Raw genomic sequence first — 20,540 nt, forward strand, 5'->3', positions numbered from 1 at the left:
TGTCCCCGGGAGGATCATGCTCTTGCTTTCATAGCCCGTTCAAAACCGTCTCAGGTCTTAGCATACGTCAAAACGCTCCAAATCTGTAACTCAATCTTTTTTATATGTCGAACATTACCACGATGGTTTCCCACTCCATGAACACGTCGAGGCTTAGAATTCCCAACGGGCCTAACCAACTTTCTGGCAGTGCTTGACACTCTTTTATTTCTAGACGTTGTCTTGGCGTGTATCCAGTGAGTAACCACAACTTAATGCCAACGTTTACATCTCGCCTTGAATCTTCCTTCCCCCGAGCCCTTATCCTGTCGAGATTGGATGCTGAATCGATATCATATCCTTACGTCCATTTATGCACATTTCCCACCTTTCCCCGCACCATGCCACGACATTCCCACATTTCAACCATATGTCTGCTGAGCGATGAGTATTCACGCTCTCGATAAGTGTTCCCGACTTCGCCGTTCCATCACCTCTTCGAGACTTCTGTTTCTAATATGCGATATCACCGCGTCGTGGTTCGCACGCGCCAGCAACTTCTTTCACCTTCCTTTCTCTACGAACGTATCTTACCCCGCAATACAATTCAAATGCCTACCATCCTGTCACCTCTTCGGGTAAAATGCTCGCGGGTCAATCTTGGTCCGCCGATGTCGCTGACTGAATACAATGACGATCACTAGGCTATCTTCTTTCCGGAACCGTGCTCTTTTCCAAGTGTGGTACATTTGTCAAGGCTTTATCCTCCTTTATAACTTCGCTTGACTTTCACCGGTACCCTCGCACGACCCCTTCTATCTGTGGGTAATGTGACTCGAAGGGGAATCGGTGAAGGAGTTTGACGCTGGCAGGTTGTACATCGTATGGTCACTTGCTCCATCCAGGCACCGAGAATGAAATTTGACCCCAGTCATGAGCTTGCTCTCGATTCAAAAATAGTTCGATATTCGCCTGATTGAGTCCAAGTGGTGTCAACACTCAGAATCGTCTGAAATCAACGTGCAGGCCCGTCGTGAGTTCGAACGGCTCGTCCTCGGTCCGCTAGTCTGTAAAGTTAACCCCCTGGGTTAGCAACCGAACTCTAAGAAACATAGCAAACTTAGGGGAAGCTAAACGCAGGGTCGAGTGGCATAGACAGCCAAGAGCTTGTAGGATAAGGATACCGTGTGCATTTTGTCTAGTTCTTGTCTCTGCATTTGACACAGCCAATTCGAGCTTCCGGCAGGTGACAGATCTGACTATACTGCCTCGTCAAAGAAGGGTCGACCAATATTATATATAGCACTTGTATAATCAAATACCCAAACCTTCCCGTGTACACCGCGTTTGTTTACATGCGATCAAGAGGGTGTCTGTCTGCTTCGCTGATGTGAATATCCAGCTGGTACTTCCCGATCTCAATTCTTTCTTCTAGCGATAATCCATCGGGCGACTCGTCCCGCACAAGTTCGGAGAGTGCATCCAAAAGCTTCTTTGCGAGAATAGGGAGGTACCCACGCTCGGTGTTTGTATGTCCACCTTGATATCATACGTTCAATGACGAGACTTCCGTCACGCGTAAGTCAACTCACATAGTATGACGTACCGACCCCTTGCGACTGCTCCAAGGACCTCGTGCTGCAATCATCGTTAGAAACGTAAGAACGAAAGAGGAATCTAACCATACATGTTGCATTTCTCCCGTGAAATACACATCGGCGTCAACTCCTGAAAGTAACGATCCCCCGGCACCAGCACAAATTGCGACCGATTTAATTGATTTTTGAACAAGCGGCCGTCCTACGTCAACTGTACGTTCATTATAATCAGACATTCATGACAGGCACGGGAGATGCGCGGTAGACCTTGTGACAAAAGAAGATGCTTCTTTACTCTCTGGACAAGTTCCTCGATAGGAATCGGTTCATCAAGCGTCACGATCCGGCCGGCACCACCTGCTTCTCCCTTGACTTCTCCCAGGATGTCGACTTTTCCAGTAGCCTTTTGGGGACCCATGATGCCTTCTGCAAGCCAGTCGTTGATACCACCCCAAGTCGCATCGAGGCTTGAGTGAGGGCAGAAGACTGACGTCCCTGCGGCAGAGAGCTTGAGCAGGGATGCTTGCAGTGGGTTTGCTAATGTGAGAGAAGTAATGGGTTGAAAGAGGGGTGGGTGGTAGGTTATCACCAGCGCTGTAGGCACTTTTAATGTCTCCTCGAGGACAGCAGTGGTCAAACTAGAGGACCCTTGTCACTACAGATTGCATGTTGATTGCGAAGCAATCCTTGCTGATGTATTCCACTTACTCGATCGTCAACACTACGCGCTTTGCGTCGAACCTTGGGACGGGAGATTCTGTGACACTGGATAAGTGATACCGAGCTTTGATGCATCATGATGGGGTATTTACCTATGATGAGGCCTACCTGCCAATCAGATGTTTCAGATCACCGTATCAGACGACGTTGCTGGTGAATGGTACAAACTTTATCCCATGATTCAGCGAGCCGGAGCGGTGCAATTCGTTCCAACGCCTTGCACACGCTTTTCACTACGATAGACATTCTTGCAGATTATTGCCGTTGTGTGATCCCCGTCTCCCACGGGAGCTTTGCGTGCGTGCGAACTTATTAGTTCAGCTGGAATTCCTTTGCTTTCACACATTCTGTTCATCCTTCCGTGCCTCCCTCTAGACTCTAGTCTGTCTTTCGTTATCTAAACGAGTCCTCGTTGTATGCGGTGTTGTGCTTGGTATATCTCTGGCCTTGTTCGAAAGTCGGTCTCAAATCTGTCGCATTGTCTATTACAAGCTGGCTCACCATTCTACAGGCCGTATTTGTGGTAAAGCTTCCGTTCCGCACTCCCCGGGCGCCTGTCGAACACTTCTGTCCTCCTGACCTTGTTCCTCGCGATATCACTGCTTGCCCTGTCTACCACGATGCTCTTATTAGTTCCAATATCACACCTGTCACTTTGAAACTTACAAATCGTTTTGCACCTGGTCAAAGCTATCTTTATTCAAGCTGGCTATGTCATATTCGATGTTGGATCAGTATCTGGTGTGGCTCTACTATGGCAACAACCATCACCTCTGCTGTGCTTTACCAGTGTGTTGGCGCTCGGGTCCAAAGCCATACGTGGACCCAGGGCCAATAAATCCTACATACTTTTCTAGGGCATGCTCCGAATTCGGCTATGTCAGCCGCTTCTCTGGACATTCTAAATCACTCTCAGTGTTTCACTGTGTGTGGGCGCTGCTTGTTTCCTCTGTTGTGTGCACATTTTGTGAATATCATCTGTACTGGTATTGCAAAAACGTTGTGCCGTCCTCCATCTGCGCCTTATACGGTTCAATGTTCTCCCGATTCCATGGATGTCACTGTTAGCTGAATAGCTCGGAACAGTTGCACACGCTTTCTGTCCATGGGCCGTCGAGTAGCCAATCCCGCGTTGAATAATTGCTCCCGCACCAAGGGGTGGTTGTCCGCATTCGTGCACGTGCTTCGTGTCGGGCTATGCATATGAGCTCACGCATTTTTTGAGTGATGTATACTATGGCTTGCCCTAGGCCCCCAACGTATCTGGCTCGCACTATTTTCTCGATATTCTTGAGTTTGAGTGGCTGAGGGAACATAAAATGGTGCAGAGCTGTATATAAATACGATAGTGCACTAGCGGTCAAATAACTGCACGAAGTGACGGTAATTGGTTTGAAAATACAGCACAGTGGCCTGCACACATAGCAACCTATACAGCATGCCAAGGGGATTTGCGACAAAAGTTCGTACGGCGATCAATACAAGTCCTAGCTGTAGCAAATAGTAGAGATCGGCCGACTTGAGATTGGGTGTCAGGGGATTGGTGCGTGTGGATATGATAAACGGCAACCTTCTGACTACCGGGGTTTGAAGTTGTTATTACTGCTGTCACCTGAGGACACGCGGATTGCCGGAGGATGGACATGTTCTCTCAAATCTACAGAGCTGTATCATCTAGACTTCCCTCCATTTCTAGTTCTGTTCATACATCAAGGGAATCCAGAATGAATCCGAAGGAAATCCAAGAATTTGTTGAAGTAATCGACGCTGCTGGCCTCCAGGTCATTGCCACCTTTCACTGATGTCATACCTTCACAGAACGGTCTCAAAGACAACGGCCTCGTTGTCTTCATCCGGACTTCGCCGCCTTGCTACTACTGCCAGCAAGCTCTCCGCTTCCTGCGAGAAAATCCAGATCTCAATGGTAAATCAATCGAGTAGGTGACACCCTTGATCGGGACGCCCGCCATTTTGACAAGTACTACGCACAGCCTTAGTGAAACCGGCGAGCAGCATGCTATTATCAGCTACCTTGGCGGCCTCCCAGGTTCTTCAGCCACATTCCCTCGGGTTTTTGCTAGTGAGTTACGAATCATTTAGCTTGTCGGTGATGCTGATGTCGTGATCTTGCAAAAGACAAGAAGTTGATTGGTGGTATGGTTATATTTTTGGTTTGTATTGCGTGAAAGCTGATTTCATCTAATTTTTCTTCCAGGCTATTCCGATTTGGAGGGCTTGGGTGCATCTGGTGTAAAGGCCATTATCCAGAAGGTGTAAGGTTTTCATGAGAAGCGTGGGTCAATACCATGACAGTTCCGACTCGGAGCGATTGGTTCAGTGATGTCGTACAAGTTGAATCATTCGATAGAATTTTCAGACAGAGGCAATGTATCTTGAGGATTGACATCATGTACGAGATTCATATTAATATTGCGAGCCACGAGTACTACGATCTCCTCGGTAATGAGTGACCTTGGACCCTACCAGTCTGACCTAACACAAACACATGACAGTCGATACGCTAGTAGTCATCCAGGGTCTTATATTGCACATGGAATACCAACTTGGGCAGATGCTGATCAACATTTACTAAAGATTTGTTGTAAGCCTCGGAATCGCATTTGCATCATCAGTCCATTATTCAGACAACGGAGTAATTGAATCGTAAATTAGAATTCTATCAAGTGTCGCTCGTCAAGATCAATTCGGTTAATTTTCTGGTCACCATCTCCAATGGGTTAAACTCGCGCCTGCCTTGGTCGATACACCGCGGGCCAAAAGAAAATCACTTACGTTCTCGAGGAACGCCCTGGTGTATCATCCCGATGCGGGTTATCTATGTCGTATTCAGATATGAGTGGCTAGCGTAGACCCTTATGACGGCAGCCCTAGCGTTGCACGCTGCAAGGAAAGTTGGGGAGACAGGGTTGATTTTAATCAGCACAATAGGCTCAAACGAGATCGAAGAAATATTTTTACCAGCTGAATAATACTCGCGCGTTCTGTCGGTGGCAGCATGTTGATTTGGTCTGATGTCATAGCTATGACGCGCATTATCATGGCCTGTTTTTTTTGCCCGTCAAAATATGCAATATGGTAAAATTGGGTTGCTCGCACCTTCTGTTCCTCGGGAATCGATGCCAGGGCATCTGGAATCATGCCACCACCTATGGGAGTTTGTTGCGGCGCGCTATATCCTCCTTGTACACCATATTGGGAGGGCGCCCCATAACCGAAATTTTGCTGTGGAGCCTGCCCATGACCATTGGGATAATGAGGAGGGGTGGGTGTATGTGATGGCACGTGCGGCGGCGTTTGTGACTGTGGCGTTGGTGTACGGTACTGCTGGAGGTGGGGTGGGATTGCAGAAGCAGGCTGGATGGCAGGCGCCGTCGACGGACCTGCGTTCTGTTGTTGCTGTTGCTGGATCGATGCCGAATAGGCCGTCAGTGTTTTCTGGAATCGCCGGTTCATCAATCTGATGGTTTCCAGGCGGTAAGGGCGAGTACAGCATACCTGCAGGACTTGGACATCTACAGCATTCATTTTCACCATCAGACCGATGAGGGCATACGCGATTTGTGGCGTGGATGCGAGGATAGCGCGTGCTTGCTCTGGAGTTGTTTTCTGGAAGTCGCGTGATGAGTTGATGGGTGTAGTAGTTGTTAGCACTGACCTTGAGCGTTAGAAGCAACTCTGTGAGCTGCTCTTCTTGCCCAGACATCGTGTTCTAGGGGGTGCGATGCAGCGGCAGTTAACGCAAGTGGTAGGTCAAATCACTTGGTAGTGACAAGTTGTGGCTTCTCTGATGACTAATAAGCGCTTAAGCTATTCGAACTTTTTGAAACTGCCAGCTGGCTAGCAGCCTGGCACGGGTTAACAGATTCACCACTGCCACTAGACTAACTACCAGTACTTACTGCGGTTTCAACATTTCACACCTAAGCTTCAGTTCTCAAACGGTGGACTGCTTTTATGATTTCATCTTCATGGCCACCTTCTCATCGGACATCTCGCGCAAATTTGCTAGATTCGTTGCACTCTTGTTGAAATCTTCACTTCGTCGAGCATGCTATACGTTGCGAATTTTCTATGCCTTACTCCGTAGGCTAGGACACATGTGTATTCGCCTCGGCCATGATACTTCCTCAACTAGAAGACTTCAAGAAGAGTTGCGCCCTGCAATATGTTCGAGCGGCTTGCCTACGATCCATACACTCCCGACAGATATGAACCAGCCTGGTGACCGACCACATATTACGCTCGCAGTACCAGTGGACATTGCATCTCCGCAGCATCCATTGTACCTGACGCCACCTCCGCACCCCAATTCCAGAGACGACTTCAGCATAGGGACTATAGATGATATTCCAGTGTCAAATACCAGCTTTGACAGTGGACTACCTCAAATCTTCCTAGAAATGAACACAACAGACGAACCGCAATTTATCTTCTCGCGGCATGCCGCCGCGCCACTCGAGCGCATCAAACTAGTACCAATCATACCGACCGACGTCAAACGCTATGATAGAAACATCAAAATGTAAGACGGTCACTCATTCTTAGAGCGATGTTGACGTAGCGACACTGCCATGGAAGGAAATGGGCTGAACCGAATTGCTTCGTCATCACTCCGAAAGACAACAAGTATGAGGAGTATGTACACGTTCACCGACAGTTTCTGTATCCCATAATACATGTATCTAGGGAGGTGCAATGTGGGTGGCGCGACTTTGTGCACCCGGAAGGTCCCAGAGTTTATTATCACCATGAGACAGTTAGCATGTGTCCCTAGATTGATTTTCCAAAATGCTCATACACTTTATAGAGAGTTTTCACGGATGCAGACATGCGCATAGGCAAGGTGGATTCGAAGATGCTCCTGGGGATGGCTAAAGCCCTCAAGGCTTATGCAAAGAATCAGTCAGACGTACAGGCCAGGATCGGTGATGGAACAGAATTGGTGCTCGAGCTTAACACCGAAAAAGGTCGTACTAACATCATCAATTCTTGTGGCTACTATTTTGTCGATCACGTGAAGAGGGTGATATTTTGGGCGCATTCATATACTTGCGAACCACATGGTGAGATTCTGTTCAACGTCAAGGCAGCCAAGAGACTCAGTCATATAAGTGGGTGGTTCACTACTATTTGGATGACCCTTAAACACCTGCTTTTAGAGTATTCATTGGAATCGCAATACTGGCCAGTACTCTCCAAGGGATCGGTACGCTCCGTGAACAAATATTTTCGATCAATTTTACTGACTCGTACGCAATAGCTTGTTGGCGACGCTGACAGTCTTCTAGGTATCACTGCGAGCTTTATCCTCACAACCGATACCTTTCGAGACAAATCTTTGAAGAGCTGAGGGAAATTATTGTTCATGCAAACGCAGGCAGGCTATGTGATTGCAACTTGATGAAGAACGGAATCTTACGATCATCATAGAAACCATCACCTCGGATACATCACTTGCCCCTTTTGATGGCAATGAACTAGCCAAGATGCTGGATCTAATGGACCGTGTTGAGGGTTAGACTTGCTCCGTGTGTTTTCGACCCAAACTAAATGCTGAATCAGGCAGCATCAATAAAATGCATGCTTATTCTGTGTGTGTTGTAGGCAAGTTTTTTTTTCATGAATGACAACAGTATATTGATCTACTCTTTACAGCTCGGTTCATGAGATTGTTCAGTACGGATATATCCTTCGATTCGCGAAAAATACTGACAAAGCCCAGCCAAAGTCAAATACACAAACTTCTGCGGACAACCTGGCGTGCGCGTTGACGCCGACAGGTCCATCTATTACAAAGAGGGCCACGAACGCGAAACACTCATCTTCAGGCTCCTCAACCTAATACTCTGGTATGGGCCACGTAAACACTATAAGCGTGTACAGAGAGTATGGGTGGACGAGATCATCAATGCCCCACGCTGGAAAGACTTTATCAACCAACTAGATAACGAGTGGCTGGGGTTCACGCTCTATGTAAGTGCTCGATACATATTGAGTGCAATTGAAGACTTAACGTTGCTGGAGTCCACTGTTATGTTGGCTGTTGATGTCAGTTTCCTTGCGGTGCCTGGCATCATCGGTCCCTCCTTACAGACATCGCCCGTTATCGCGGTATACATGTCATCTCTTTGTTCTGCAGGTTCGCTAGTGGTTGCTGTGTTACTTGTCGACCAAAGCAAAGACTATCAGACTGCCGAGGACGGGGTATGCGATCTTTTTTTAGTTCAACGAACCTCCTTGATCACACATGCAGGCTTTATACATGTCCCTGATGACCAACGGAATTCCTGGAATTGAAAACTTGGCATTGATGCATAGCTTGCCGTATGCACTCCTTGTATGGGCGTATGTCCTAATTGCCCCGTGTATCAATCCCAGAGTTCTGACCTTGTATCTCGTCAGGATGGTATTCTTCGGACTCGCATTGTCTATCTTCATTTTCGATACCGACGACGTTGTAACGCTCGCGACGATGATCCCTGGATGGATAATAGTCTTGATACTCACGTTATGGCCTACGATATTCACGCTGTGGCCTACGATGAACACTCGTGTGGGACGGCTACTGAATTTTGCGAAGTCCTTGCCCCGTCAGCCAGAGCGCGTCGTCCAATACCTGCGTGGCTCAAGACACCCAGAATTGGACCAGATGTCTATTGACAGAACCAGCGATCGAGTTGCGTAACGATGCACACATCCGGAGTGTGCCACTATGCTTCCTTACTCTTGCACCGCCGATGCTATTCTATATCTGTGGTTTCAAGTTGGTTGGTAGGCTTACAGGATAGGTCGAGAGTATATACTAGTATACATCCTCCGAATTATATCGTGCAGCCACATGGTTTCCCCGATCTTATTACATCGGGTCTCAACGTCAACGGTGGAACCTGGTGGAACTTCATCAAGGTCCATCGATTCATCATTTACGTGTGGAGTCAGCAGATCACGAGAAATAGTCCTCATTTCAAATTTCGCTTATAGCTATTCCATAAGCACTAACTTGAAACACCCCGTATATACTTCATCAGCTATTATTTATGTAAACTCAGTCTAAACGGGTTGGCCAGCCACTGGGCTGTCTTTAAAACTCTCACTCTCACCAGCGGCATCTTTATGGACAGCAGGACGTACTACAAAGCAGACAGTGGGTCTTCAGTACATCTTGGTAAACCCCACAATTCCAAATATGATATACAGTCATCGAAGCCTTGATCCCGAAGAAAGATTCCACCAAATCATCTGTATATTATGTCAAAATCCTCGTAGAAGGGCATCCACCGCTGAAGACCAATGAAGTGGCTAGAGAACTTGATGGCAGGGCTGTATGGAACAAACGCTTCATGTTGTGAGTGTTCAGTAGTTCATACATGAAGAGAAACGGTTGACAAGTACTACGTACGCTGTTAGACCCGTAGACATGGAAGCACAACTTGAGATCAAAAGCAAACACAATTCGATTTTCAAACCTGGCTCCCGTTCTCTCGCCAAAGTCGGATTAGATGTGGCCACAATACTTAGGCAACCTGTTGTCGCAGTGTGTAAGTGGTCTTTTTTTAAATCGACAGCGTCGTGACGTCAACACAACGCTCTTGCACATATCATTAGCACAGGAAATTCGGCTGAATTTCCCTTCGGACGACGTACTACACTATGACGCCTCACAACGAGGCTACATCTTAGTCCGTCTATACAGACCTGAAGAGCCTATATCAGAGCCTATATCAGTGGGGAAATCGTTTTCTGTACTCATTTCGCAGCTAGATACGTTTATCCAGATTGTGGGCGTAGCATCGCAGGTCAGTGGCTTTAGGCCCACTCAGCATGACAAGCTAATATTTGAAAAATGCAGATACATCCATTTGTGAATTTGGCATGGCAGGTTGTATCATCACTTTACACGGTGAGCATCAACACACGAGACTCTGAGGTTCTGATGAATGGTATAGATTGCCAGAGACCAACTGGACCGGGACAAAAGCATCGGAGAGCTGACGGAGATGATGGAGGACGTGTATACCTTTGTTGATGATATAAAAAGTTTTCCGAGTAGACTGGCATCTCAGGAAGAGACTATCAAGAAGATCATGTCCCAAACCATAGAATGTATGCTATTCATTCAGGAGTACTCTGGCCACGGATTTTGTGGTGCGTGTGTTTTATCTTAAACCTGTCTCTTATTCTCATTCAGAATTTTAGGACGTGCGCTCAATCAACAATGGGCAGGCGAGCAAATTCGACGCTTTACGCGGACATTCACGATGCTGAAGGCATCTCTCAACACCGGAGTTGGGGTCCAGATCGCTCTCATTGCTCACCGCATGTACGAAGATGTGCAGTCGATAGGTCTGTATGCATGTTACATTCTCAGGGCTTCAAGCGCTCATTGGTATCTAGCTCAAACACAAACTCTTGCCAAGCTTCATCCGGTAGATATGGATGACCCATCCCGACCAACTTGCTTGCCCCAAACTCGCAGCGACTTGCTCTTCAGTGTATTGTCTTGGGCAATGAATCCTTCCAGCAATCAGAATGTGCTTTGGCTCCACGGCCCTGCTGGCTCTGGAAAGAGCACCGTTGCTACAACGATTGCCAACATTACACGAGATCTGGGTCGTCTCGGCGCGTTTGTATTTTTCGACCGCCGCATGGCCGCAAGGAATGATCCAGCAGCCGTTGTACGAACTCTTGCCTTCCAGCTTGGCGAATTTGACCCTCGACTGGGAGCATCCATCTCGACTGTGATAAAAGGCACTCCAAGCATCAGACAATCACCCCTACGACAGCAGTTTCACAAACTACTGGTGCAACCGCTGTCCGAATCCGAATTGGCGGTTTGGAGCCAAGAAGGTCCTGTGATCGTTGTTATCGATGCATTGGATGAGTGCGGACACGTCGGGGACCGGGAAGACCTTCTCAGTATCCTAGCGCTGGAGAGCGTAAAATTACCGCCGACATTACGCATCGTTGTCACAAGCCGGACAGAGCTGGATATTCAGCAAGCATTGGAAGCACAGAAGAATATCTGTGGCACTCCAATCGACATCAACTCTCCTGCAAATGATAAGGATATCCACTTGTACCTATCCGATCGTCTGCAAAACATCCGTTCTAAAAACAAATATCTGTCACTCCCACAGGAATGGCCTGGGCATGACGTAATTGATGCTCTGGCAGCTCGAGCGCACGGACTCTTTATATGGGCGTATACCGCCTGTCGCTATGTGGAAAATGGTCAAGATCTAGAAGACAGGTTAGCGGACCTGCTTCGTACTGATGTTTGCTCGAACTACGAGTCAGCCCTTGACCTTATGTACACCACCGCCCTAGAATCCGCTGGGAGATGGGAAGATCCAGCGTTTTCTGCCGACTTCCGCGACATTCTCGGCGTTGTGATAGCTGCCAAAAATCCTTTGACGGCATCGACTATCGACCGTCTCAACGAGGTTGCTTCAGTCTCAAGAATGCGACCAAGTCTTCATACTATTCAGCATCTTGGTTGTGTTTTCCGAGGATCGACCAACGAGCCGATTCATGTTATTCATCCCTCGTTCGAGGATTTTCTAACAGATCGAACTCGCTGCAAAAGGGATGAATGGTTCATTGATATACATCTATCCCATCAGAGACTTGCCCTCCAGTGCATCAGCTCCCTTCGCGCAAATTTGAAACGAAATATGTGCGACTTGACCCTCACGAGGAGTGGTGTCGATGTTAAGATCTTACCAGAGGATGTTACCTACTCCTGCATCTTCTGGATCGATCACGTCTGCAAGTTAGAGGGAACCGAGGAATCGCTCTCTATTGTGGTATATGATCTTCTCGTGAAGCATCTGCTTCACTGGATCGAAACAATGAGTTTGTTGAAGAAGGCTAGACATACAATTAAGTTACTCATGCGACTAGAAGATTGGAGCCGAGTGAGTCAAAGTTCCATCCTATTTATCTCGTTGCTGAAAGCAAGCCTACAGTCAATTCAAGGTCGCCATCAAGAACTTTGCGACCTTCTAGCGGATGCAGTGCGCTTTTGCCAAGCCTTCACCCCCGTCATTGAACAGCACCCACTTCTCGTATACAGCAGTGCATTGCCGTTTTCTCCAACCAACTCTGTCCTATATCAATTATTCAAGGATGAAATATCAATACCAGTCGTAGTTGGAGGCTTTCGTGATGAATGGTCGCCTTTGCTCATGGACATTCCCAGACCAGGTGGAGAAGTTACATCACTCTCACTATCGTCTGATGGGTCCCAGTTGATCTCAACGGTCGCCCGCTGGTGCCATGTGTGGGACGTTATATCAGGAGAGCTGCTGATCCAAGGGCCGAAGGGTGATATAGCGATGACGGTCTTCGCGCCTGGTGGTCAGCTAGCTGCGTCATGTTTATTCAGTGGTTCAATAGTCCTCTGGGACACCTTCTCTGGGCAAACGATAGGTCAGCCACTAAAACGTGATCAGGGAGCAATATATGCTCTTGCATTCTCCCCTGATGGAACCCGTTTGATCTCAGGCGGACAAAATTGCACTATCATCATGTGGAATGTTCAGACAGCATCAATTATTCTGGACCCCCCGGCGACGCACACGAAGACGATCCTATGTCTTGCATTCTCGCCCGATGGTATGCGCTATGCTTCGGGCTCGCGTGATGGTGCTATTCGAATTTGGGATGCAGCATCAGGGAGAATGGTATTGGGACCCCTTCACGGTCATTCTGGGAGCGTATACTCTATAGCCTTTACTCTTGATAGCACGAGGGTAGTATCAGGCACAGATGACAAACATGTCTGTGTATGGGATATTCGGTCTGAGGAGGCGTCCATGCCAATCAAGCTGCGCGGACATCGCAGCACCGTGTTCTCTGTCGCCGTCTCTCCTGACGGGCGACTCATCGCATCCGCGTCAAAAGATACCACCGTACGCCTCTGGAGTCTGGAGACAGGGGAAGAGTTAAGCCACCTCGTTCGCCGGCACAAAATGCCTGTGCGTTGCGTAGCATTTGGGAAGCAGTACGGGCGTCTCCGTCTGGTAACAGGCGCGAAAGATGCTACCATCCGCATCTGGGATATCGAGTCAGTTGGAAGCATGGGTGTGACTCGGAAGCACAAGGGTCTCGTTTCGCACCTCGCATTCTCGCAAGATGGCCAGCGTATTGTTTCGGGGTCGCTCGATCGTACTGTGCGGGTCTGGGATCCCATAACAGGCCAATGTTTGCTGGGTCCACTGAACCTCGAGCAACCAGTACATTCCGTTGCTCTACCCGCAGATAATGTTAGGATCTTGGCGGCAGACCGCGAGGGTGCCGTCTTCGCATGGGATGCAACGACAGGAGTGCATTTAATTGCTACGCCGGCCGACGATCCCAGCAATCATTCTATCGTCGGGCCATTGTCTCTGGAGCGAAAGTGGGTAGTAGATTCGAGGACTGGTACGGCCCTTACGATGCTTCCAACGATGTCGCCTGTGAGATCCCAGGCATCGTTCGGCAATTGCATGGTCCTTGGGCTGGCAAACGGTGGAATAGTAATTATACGTTTTCCTGATATCCCACAGCTTGTCTAGCACATGCCCAGATACCTATGCTTGTACGTATATAGCCATATGTGATGGTATCTAGAAGCTCGTGATGTACTTACAGCTACTTTCATATCGATGGTCCGGATTTTATTGTTTTTCGTATCACCGCTTCTAATTACTTGTGGAGCTGGACAAACAAAAGGGCCGCGCTTATTACGATGCGTTGGTCGGGCGAAACACCCTTGAATATCCATGATACCAGTGGCTGGTTTGTGCACAGCAAACAGTTGTTGTGATTGTGGCCTCGTACAACTTCGAAACTGTACAATATATCAAGAAATGTGCGATAGTCGCGAGCCAAAGATCGGAAGCAACGAACTCCCGAGTCCTTCAGGGGTATTGCGCCCTTGTTCCGCCCGAACAGTATCGTAAAAGGTTGGACCCTGTTGTTTGTGAAGCTTAAGTTCCACAAGGAAATAAATCTAGAAGCGGCAAGACGGGAAAGAAAAGGAATCTGGTCTAACGATATGAAAATAACTGTAAAGTTGAAAGGGCATCTACATTTAAGCACGTCCTTCGTCATCTGATCTATTTGGTATTTTCCGAAGAACATTCCGCGGGACCCCATCATCCTGTAAGACAGTCTCCTGCACGATACGGTATCCACGCTTCTTGGGTAACCAGTAGAAGCAAACAAACCAATATATAATACCAAGTAGACCAACTGCCACCGCTATAACGACGTGGGACTGCATGACAAACCATCAGTTACGCATACAAAAAGATAGCGGCAAACGTACCCAATATGGGAGATGTTCATAAGTTTCGGATCCTGCAGTCGGCGGGATCATGGGTAAAATAGCAAGAACGACATGGGATACGAAAAAGAATACAACGACGGACTTCCACGCTCGGAACGGAGGACACCACTCGTAAGATTTGAATGCGGGGGTGTACAGAAGGAGAAGACCGCCCGATATCAGCAGATTAAACATCGTCACGGGGTATAATGAGACTAAATTGTGGTTAGATAGGTCCAAGATCAAGTCATGAGGTACGAACAATTTACGACAAAGAGATAGGCATCTCCAGGAGGAGCAGCAATCATGATGATCATAGAAACGAGCCATTGAGTAAAAAGCCCAGCAAGGGGTGCACCGAAAGGTTTGTTGCTGGCGAAGAAAGATGAGAATGGTAGAACACCCTCTCTACCTAACTCTTGGACAACTGTGCCATGGTAAGCGCATATCCTCGTGTACAAGTGAAGTGAAATAACCTCTGCCTTGCGAGAACAGGATGCTCATAAGGTTTCCTAGTACTGACAGTGCAATGACAGCACTCAAAATCTGGGTTTAAGCTACATAAGAAAATACGCTGACTAGCATAGTTGCCATTACTTACCCGTTCTGTAGCAGGACCGAATATGTTCCTGAAAAATAGGGCTCTGAAAAAGTTTACATCAGCGTGAATGTATGTTTTCGTGATAAATGAGCCATACGCCGCCATGGTGCCACCTTCCAATATGTCTTGCTTGGATACAACAGCAAAGTACGCAACATTCACAGACAAAAACGCGACCGCGACAAGAATCAAGGCAAGGGGTGCAGCGCGCCTGATAGTACGGACAGGATCTTGCACTTCAGATAAGGCATAGTTGGCATTAGAGTATCCGCTGTAAGCCCTGTGAAGAAGTTAGCAACCGGCCCGCGGGTGCACGACCAGATGAACCTACCAGATAACATTATACATTCCAGTGATGAATGCATTCAGGCTAATGCCACTTCCCTCCCAAAAAGACGACCACGTGAAATTATGTGGAATATCGTATTCACCACGTACGGCGAATCCAGGGACACCGACGAGGCTGAAGAGCCCAGCAACAGCGATAATGAGTAATACAAATAATTTGAAGAAACCCAGTGCATCCTGTAGTTTCAGCCCATAGTCTAAGAATGCACCGTGTACGATGAGACAGAATGTCGAGCACAGAAAGCCGGCTACTCGAACATTAACAGTGGTAGGCTGGATTGCGAGGGCATTTAAGGTGTCTAGGGGAACCAGTTAGGAGTCGTCTGGTAACAGAAGGAGTGAAATTTACATTCCCCGAAAACAACGCTATTTACCGCCAACCAACCCTTACGGATGATGATAATGATCAATGCATTCGCGGGACGAATAAGGACTTACTATGAGTAACCCGTATATCGCGTAGAAGCAAGTAGCCAAGAACCTCGGTCGGCGATAAATGAATTCCATGTAGGTCTTCTCCCCACCACTCTTCGGCAGTCCCTAGAACACGACGAAATGAGAAGGGATAGCAACTGACAATCCGAGTCCCTGACCGTTCCAAACTCTACAAAAACAGCAGTACCTGCGCATGCGACAAGTGTACCGATTATCCACATAACGAAAGTCATTCCTACACTCCCTGATGACCGCAAGATAACGCTAGGCGCTGCAAAAGCGCTGGACATGAACATTAGCCCTCCCTCACGAAGGATGCTTTCATTGTGACAAACCCAGTTCCAATCACTCTGTTGAATATAAGCATTACTGCACTAGCGAGTCCTGAAGCACGTTGGGTTAGCTTCATACCCCGGCGACACAAGCGACATTAATGCCTACCGATCTGCTTCTTTGCATCAGGCACATTATCAAATGCGTCTGTATCACAGAAGAAACCGGAGATGTGAGTAAGATGATGTCCAATGTATGAGTCCCGAGCACCTACTACGTGTAGTGTCGTCTTGCACAGACAAATACCCTTCCACCGGGATATCGTCGGTCGCCTTCCGCTGGACCTGCGCTGGTCGCAGGAGAGGCTCCGTCTCTGAAAGACCATCCATCAGGCGAGCCGATAGCTTGTATGTCCTGTTGAATACGAGTCAAAGGAAGGTCTTCTTGTTGCGAAATTGAGTGCCGAACTAGTTGGAGCTTCAAAAAGTTGCTTGACGTCTTGCGTGATCCCAGTGGCACTCGCCCTATTCGGAATCATGAATTAGTACATCATTTACATGATATATCACTGGTCAGCGCACGGTCCAGTGTCAAGATATAAATAAGTTCGATAACTACTAGTAGACAGAACTAGTACTTTGAGGGAGTTCTGCTGGAAGAACCATATTCTGCCAGTGGAACCAAGGAAAATTGGGATGGCACCTGAAGCGTGCTACACTGATGTGATACGTACACGTATTAGATAGCGGGTCCAAGTCCTTACTAGTAGTAGTCGTTGCGGTTCCGTCCCGGGGACTGCCGCCGGCTCGTCAACGTTTCAACACGTGGACAGTCCCCTCTAATACTTCCGTCCAGTCCAAGACAAATTCTCCATGCATCGTTAACCTTTCTGATTACGAATTTTGCCTTCTAGTCGAGCGAACTCAGCATTGATGTTATCAAGCGAGATAGGTTCTGGACCTTCAAGATCGTAGTTGACATTACTACTGTCGCAACTTACAAGTGGTGGAACAAATGCTATGAAGTCACGTTCCATCTGTTTCACAGGCACTACATGATACACATTCACATTGTGGTCAATTTCCTTGTCAACTGAGAAACTGCATCGATCAACGACAGATCGCCATTAAGATGCTTTTACTAGGGGTTCAATGACAGTACCCATCTAAAAGAACAAGAAATAAGCAACCCAGCCGGATATAAGAATAGGGTCAAAGTGACTCGCCTTCTTCACAACACGAGGGAGAGTTCCTCTCTGGAACCCCACTCTAGTATTCCACTCTGCACCTACAGGTATGTCCATACTGCGGGCGTACTGGGCATGACTGGTATACGGATACGGCAACTCCTTGACGAGGTACTTGGCTGCTTTTTTGTCCCGCTTCTCAGAGATGATGACATGTGCTTTTTTGTAGTCGGCTCGAGACGAAGGTTCGACGCCAGCGATTTTTTTGATCAAATTTGGTCTTGGTGGAAACTTCTTGGTACCTGTACCTCCCCAAGAGCCCTATATATAACGTGCGTTGAGCTCGGCGAATTAAAAAGATCACGTTCAGCTTACCCAACCAGGGAGAGTTGTATCAACTTCTCGTGGTGCGTCTGCTTCGATCTCTGACTGCTTGAGGTCCTCGAATGCCTGGAACATATCAGTAACCCGCGCGAACCCAACTGAAGAACGAACAGCTTTCATACCTGAACGACGTTATCGCCGGCAAAAGCAAGGGAGACCAATTCTCGTTGCTTGAATGCAGTCACTCCTTTGCCTTTGCCTCCTTTGCGCTTCCTCTCGAGAGTACGCTCCTGTTCGTCCACCTCGCTATGTCCATCAGAGTCATCAGCATCGGCAGGTGATATCCGCACAACGACACTGTCATTCTTCGGTTTCTCTTTTCCCTTTCCCTTTCCCTTTAGCTTATGCTTGGTGTTTATGACAGCCGGTGTGGAGGCTGGCTCAAGAGCGGTGAGAACATTGTCGGCATCGATCTCCAACACTGCATCATCCTGAATACGTTCTTTCTCTTCCCCTCCCTTGGCAATTCGCTTCTTAAGTTTGTTGGTGGACTTCGCAAGGGCGTCAGAGCCCTTTTGCACAAGAACTTCGCTTCTCTTGCGGGATGGGCCTGAAGACGATGATGTGACGAGCCAAGGATTGCTTTCCTGCGTCGGAGAAGAGATTATTGGGCTAGAAATAGAGTTCAAACTTTTGGGACTGTCTTGCACCAGGTCGGCGGATTGGAGGGTGACACTAGAGGTCTCCGATGCGTGCGAGTCGACTGGTTTAGTATAAGGAATTGTGCCAGGATGGTATACCACGCGCCCGCCCACGCGCTGAACTGACGGGCCTTCTGTCACTGTTCTGTCACCGCAAGCGTCGTCGTCACTTTCTTGCTCCACTCCTCCCATCTCTTTCAAGAAGTCATCCGCAGCCGCGTCCGCTTCTCGGGTTTGCCTTTCTGCGGCATCGCGCATGAACTTCATATTGAAGACACTCTTACTTTTGATGTCTGCAGATAGAACGTCGGAAGCATTGAGCATGGCCAGCTCTTCGAATGCACTTTGCTTGATGGTCTCTACGTCTTGTTCTTCGTCGTCGCTCTCGTTTTCCTCAGACTCGTCACCGCTCATCTCGCCTTGTATGCGACGGCGAAGTTTCTCTCCACGCTCCAGCATTTCTCCGATGGCCTGCCGTTGATCCACATCAAGCTCCTCGCGTCCCTGCATGGCTTTTGCCCACTTCCCAGTGGTCTTGTGTCTCAAAGTTGCCCTCTCCCTTGCCCTCTCCACCTCAGCTTTCAATTGTGCTTCTGCATCCTCAACATCCACATCCGCATCTCCTTCTTCACCACCCAACCGCTCCCTCTGTTTCTTTCGAATGCGGCGGTACGCTTTGCTCTTAATTTTCGCTATTCGCTTCGCCTTCTTATCGGCCCGGAATGCAAGTTCGCGCATCATGCGCAGTTCTGCGCGCCGCGCTGCGACCTCTTCGACCGATAGATGGGCCATCTTCAGAGCTTCAGTTCCGGCGATGTCCTGATCGCGAAGTTGAGCCGATTTTAAGAGATTGTCAACGGCCGACTCGAGCTCATTCGAGGGCTGGCAATAATGTAGTAGTCAACTGAGGTGAATTGAAGAAGTAGAAGTCGGACTAACCTTGAATTTTGCTGCAAGCTCCAAGTTGGAGACGCGACCTTCTGGCTGTGCCTGCAACGGAAAGCTCAGATGTTCTGCCTACAATCGCGAGTTAGTAACGAAATAGACACGATGAACTGAATAAATCATTGCCTGTTTGATGCGCTTCATCGTAGCGCTCCATTTGTCCACTTCCTCCTTGGTTTGCTCATAAGCGGCTTCGCGATCGAGACGCTCTTGAGCTCGCTGAGGAAGCGGCGCCAACAAAGTTTTGGTTTTGGTTGATGTAGAAGTGAGAACCTTGATCGATTTTTTGAGCGTTGTGAGTGCGCTCGAAGATGCAAGCGGGGCAAGGAGGTCGTCTAGTTTCAGTGCTGTAGAGCCTGCGTGTGCGCATCATGCTTAACACAAAGTCGCATAGGAACGTTGGGGTGGGACTCACCGCGAACAGAGACGCCAAATTCTCCCTCATCCCCAGCCTCAGTGCGCTCCTGCATTAAGCGGCGTTTTTTCGAAGCGGACTGTGTAGAGACATCGTTCGATTTGCGTTTTTTGTCGTCTGCATGGTCCAATTTTGATACAAAGTCTTGAAGTTCTTCGAGAGCTTCTGGCGAAGCTTCGTCCTCTGATGTTGATACGGCGCCTTCTTCATCGTCATGGTCATTACTGGGAAAATAAAGACCATACTTTTCCTCGTCACTCTCATCAAACGCATCATCACTCTCAATCTCTTCATCATCCCCACTGTCCATTCGTTCGTCATCTTCGTTTTCTCCTATTAATCTTACTCTTAGATCTTGTTCCATGCCTCCAGGATCGATATCTGTTGTGATGCGTCGAATATGTGAGAGACCGAGCGCAGTGCCTGCTGCCAATCAGACTTTTTCGACCAGTTTCTGAGTTCGGATGGGAGCTTATGATATTATCCCGTTTAGGAAGGCGTTAGTTGTACTAGTAGCGCGCCTTACATAGCATCTTTCCGATGATCCGTATACCCTTTCAACGACAGGACACCAGCAAAGCAACCTAGGCCACCGGCGTAACATATGGCGAGCCTGAGCAAGGTTGGTGATAAACGTTTCTAAATTAGGCGCTCGCACTAAGAGGTGTACAGACGACTAGA

At 48.1% G+C, this 20,540-nt stretch overlaps 7 protein-coding genes across 7 annotated transcripts; 3 read left to right on the plus strand and 4 right to left on the minus strand.

Annotated features, from left to right (window-relative positions):
- Positions 1-975: 975 nt before the first annotated feature.
- On the minus strand, positions 976-2,718 carry HD556DRAFT_167563 (NGG1p interacting factor 3). Its single transcript, XM_041309781.1, has 7 exons — positions 2,466-2,718; positions 2,390-2,405; positions 2,286-2,334; positions 1,845-2,215; positions 1,667-1,788; positions 1,572-1,617; positions 976-1,518 (listed from the first exon to the last, which is right to left on the minus strand). The coding sequence occupies exons 1-7, from the start codon at positions 2,541-2,543 to the stop codon at positions 1,331-1,333; spliced, it is 870 nt and encodes a 289-aa protein (XP_041163553.1). The 5' UTR covers positions 2,544-2,718; the 3' UTR covers positions 976-1,330.
- A 1,303-nt stretch (positions 2,719-4,021) lies between these two features.
- On the plus strand, positions 4,022-4,574 carry HD556DRAFT_1440082 (uncharacterized protein; the record flags this gene model as incomplete). The annotated part of the gene is made up of 5 exons (XM_041306060.1): positions 4,022-4,078; positions 4,116-4,234; positions 4,289-4,377; positions 4,434-4,451; positions 4,513-4,574. The coding sequence occupies 5 exons, from the start codon at positions 4,022-4,024 to the stop codon at positions 4,572-4,574; spliced, it is 345 nt and encodes a 114-aa protein (XP_041163554.1).
- A 660-nt stretch (positions 4,575-5,234) lies between these two features.
- Positions 5,235-6,021, minus strand: HD556DRAFT_1232071 (uncharacterized protein; the record flags this gene model as incomplete). The annotated part of the gene is made up of 4 exons (XM_041297482.1): positions 5,235-5,360; positions 5,415-5,753; positions 5,814-5,924; positions 5,974-6,021. The coding sequence occupies 4 exons, from the start codon at positions 6,019-6,021 to the stop codon at positions 5,235-5,237; spliced, it is 624 nt and encodes a 207-aa protein (XP_041163555.1).
- Positions 6,022-6,126: 105 nt separating this feature from the next.
- On the plus strand, positions 6,127-9,202 carry HD556DRAFT_1350068 (uncharacterized protein). The gene is made up of 13 exons (XM_041302343.1): positions 6,127-6,840; positions 6,897-6,953; positions 7,005-7,074; positions 7,126-7,429; positions 7,478-7,502; positions 7,607-7,695; positions 7,749-7,832; positions 7,881-7,922; positions 7,974-7,994; positions 8,041-8,291; positions 8,343-8,522; positions 8,572-8,663; positions 8,721-9,202. The coding sequence occupies exons 1-13, from the start codon at positions 6,287-6,289 to the stop codon at positions 9,001-9,003; spliced, it is 2,052 nt and encodes a 683-aa protein (XP_041163556.1). The 5' UTR covers positions 6,127-6,286; the 3' UTR covers positions 9,004-9,202.
- Positions 9,203-9,340: 138 nt separating this feature from the next.
- Positions 9,341-14,038, plus strand: HD556DRAFT_1350082 (uncharacterized protein). Its single transcript, XM_041302344.1, has 9 exons — positions 9,341-9,462; positions 9,516-9,663; positions 9,726-9,856; positions 9,924-10,114; positions 10,168-10,218; positions 10,265-10,463; positions 10,515-10,661; positions 10,713-12,235; positions 12,287-14,038. The coding sequence occupies exons 1-9, from the start codon at positions 9,432-9,434 to the stop codon at positions 13,874-13,876; spliced, it is 4,011 nt and encodes a 1,336-aa protein (XP_041163557.1). The 5' UTR covers positions 9,341-9,431; the 3' UTR covers positions 13,877-14,038.
- A 290-nt stretch (positions 14,039-14,328) lies between these two features.
- On the minus strand, positions 14,329-16,677 carry HD556DRAFT_1460737 (APC amino acid permease; the record flags this gene model as incomplete). The annotated part of the gene is made up of 13 exons (XM_041308229.1): positions 14,329-14,580; positions 14,632-14,846; positions 14,894-15,058; positions 15,108-15,177; positions 15,233-15,275; positions 15,330-15,512; positions 15,564-15,879; positions 15,930-15,966; positions 16,019-16,120; positions 16,174-16,297; positions 16,351-16,399; positions 16,457-16,495; positions 16,563-16,677. 13 exons carry the CDS (start codon positions 16,675-16,677, stop codon positions 14,395-14,397), a joined length of 1,644 nt encoding a protein of 547 aa, XP_041163558.1. The 3' UTR covers positions 14,329-14,394.
- Positions 16,678-17,228: 551 nt separating this feature from the next.
- HD556DRAFT_1350094 (small-subunit processome) lies at positions 17,229-20,328 on the minus strand. The gene is made up of 7 exons (XM_041302345.1): positions 19,860-20,328; positions 19,571-19,800; positions 19,439-19,516; positions 17,981-19,381; positions 17,850-17,924; positions 17,514-17,795; positions 17,229-17,453 (listed from the first exon to the last, which is right to left on the minus strand). The coding sequence occupies exons 1-7, from the start codon at positions 20,221-20,223 to the stop codon at positions 17,415-17,417; spliced, it is 2,469 nt and encodes an 822-aa protein (XP_041163559.1). The 5' UTR covers positions 20,224-20,328; the 3' UTR covers positions 17,229-17,414.
- Between the last annotated feature and the right edge of the window lie 212 nt (positions 20,329-20,540).

The sequence above is a fragment of the Suillus plorans genome (assembly GCF_016647745.1).
Source record: "Suillus plorans strain S12 chromosome Unknown HD556scaffold_12, whole genome shotgun sequence".
Classification (NCBI taxonomy): Eukaryota; Fungi; Basidiomycota; class Agaricomycetes; order Boletales; family Suillaceae; genus Suillus; species Suillus plorans.

Excerpts from the sequence above, each read along its gene's own strand:
- HD556DRAFT_1350094 (XM_041302345.1), bottom strand. The coding sequence starts at position 20,223 with ATGGAACAAGATCTAAGAGTAAGATTAATAGGAGAAAACGAAGATGAC. Across the intron at positions 19,801-19,859 it reads ATTTGGCGTCTCTGTTCGCG|GCTCTACAGCACTGAAACTA; the intron begins GTGAGTCCCACC and ends GCGCACACGCAG. Across the intron at positions 19,517-19,570 it reads CGATGAAGCGCATCAAACAG|GCAGAACATCTGAGCTTTCC; the intron begins GCAATGATTTAT and ends TCGCGATTGTAG.
- HD556DRAFT_1350082 (XM_041302344.1), top strand. The coding sequence starts at position 9,432 with ATGGACAGCAGGACGTACTACAAAGCAGACA. Across the intron at positions 9,463-9,515 it reads GACGTACTACAAAGCAGACA|TCATCGAAGCCTTGATCCCG; the intron begins GTGGGTCTTCAG and ends TATGATATACAG. Across the intron at positions 12,236-12,286 it reads GACTAGAAGATTGGAGCCGA|TCAATTCAAGGTCGCCATCA; the intron begins GTGAGTCAAAGT and ends GCAAGCCTACAG.
- HD556DRAFT_1350068 (XM_041302343.1), top strand. The coding sequence starts at position 6,287 with ATGGCCACCTTCTCATCGGACATCTCGCGCAAATTTGCTAGATTCGTT. Across the intron at positions 7,833-7,880 it reads TCTAATGGACCGTGTTGAGG|GCAGCATCAATAAAATGCAT; the intron begins GTTAGACTTGCT and ends ATGCTGAATCAG. Across the intron at positions 8,664-8,720 it reads TATGCACTCCTTGTATGGGC|GATGGTATTCTTCGGACTCG; the intron begins GTATGTCCTAAT and ends GTATCTCGTCAG.
- HD556DRAFT_167563 (XM_041309781.1), bottom strand. The coding sequence starts at position 2,543 with ATGTCTATCGTAGTGAAAAGCGTGTGCAAGGCGTTGGAACGAATTGCA. Across the intron at positions 1,789-1,844 it reads GCATCTTCTTTTGTCACAAG|TTGACGTAGGACGGCCGCTT; the intron begins GTCTACCGCGCA and ends ATGAACGTACAG. Across the intron at positions 1,618-1,666 it reads TCACGGGAGAAATGCAACAT|CACGAGGTCCTTGGAGCAGT; the intron begins GTATGGTTAGAT and ends CGATGATTGCAG.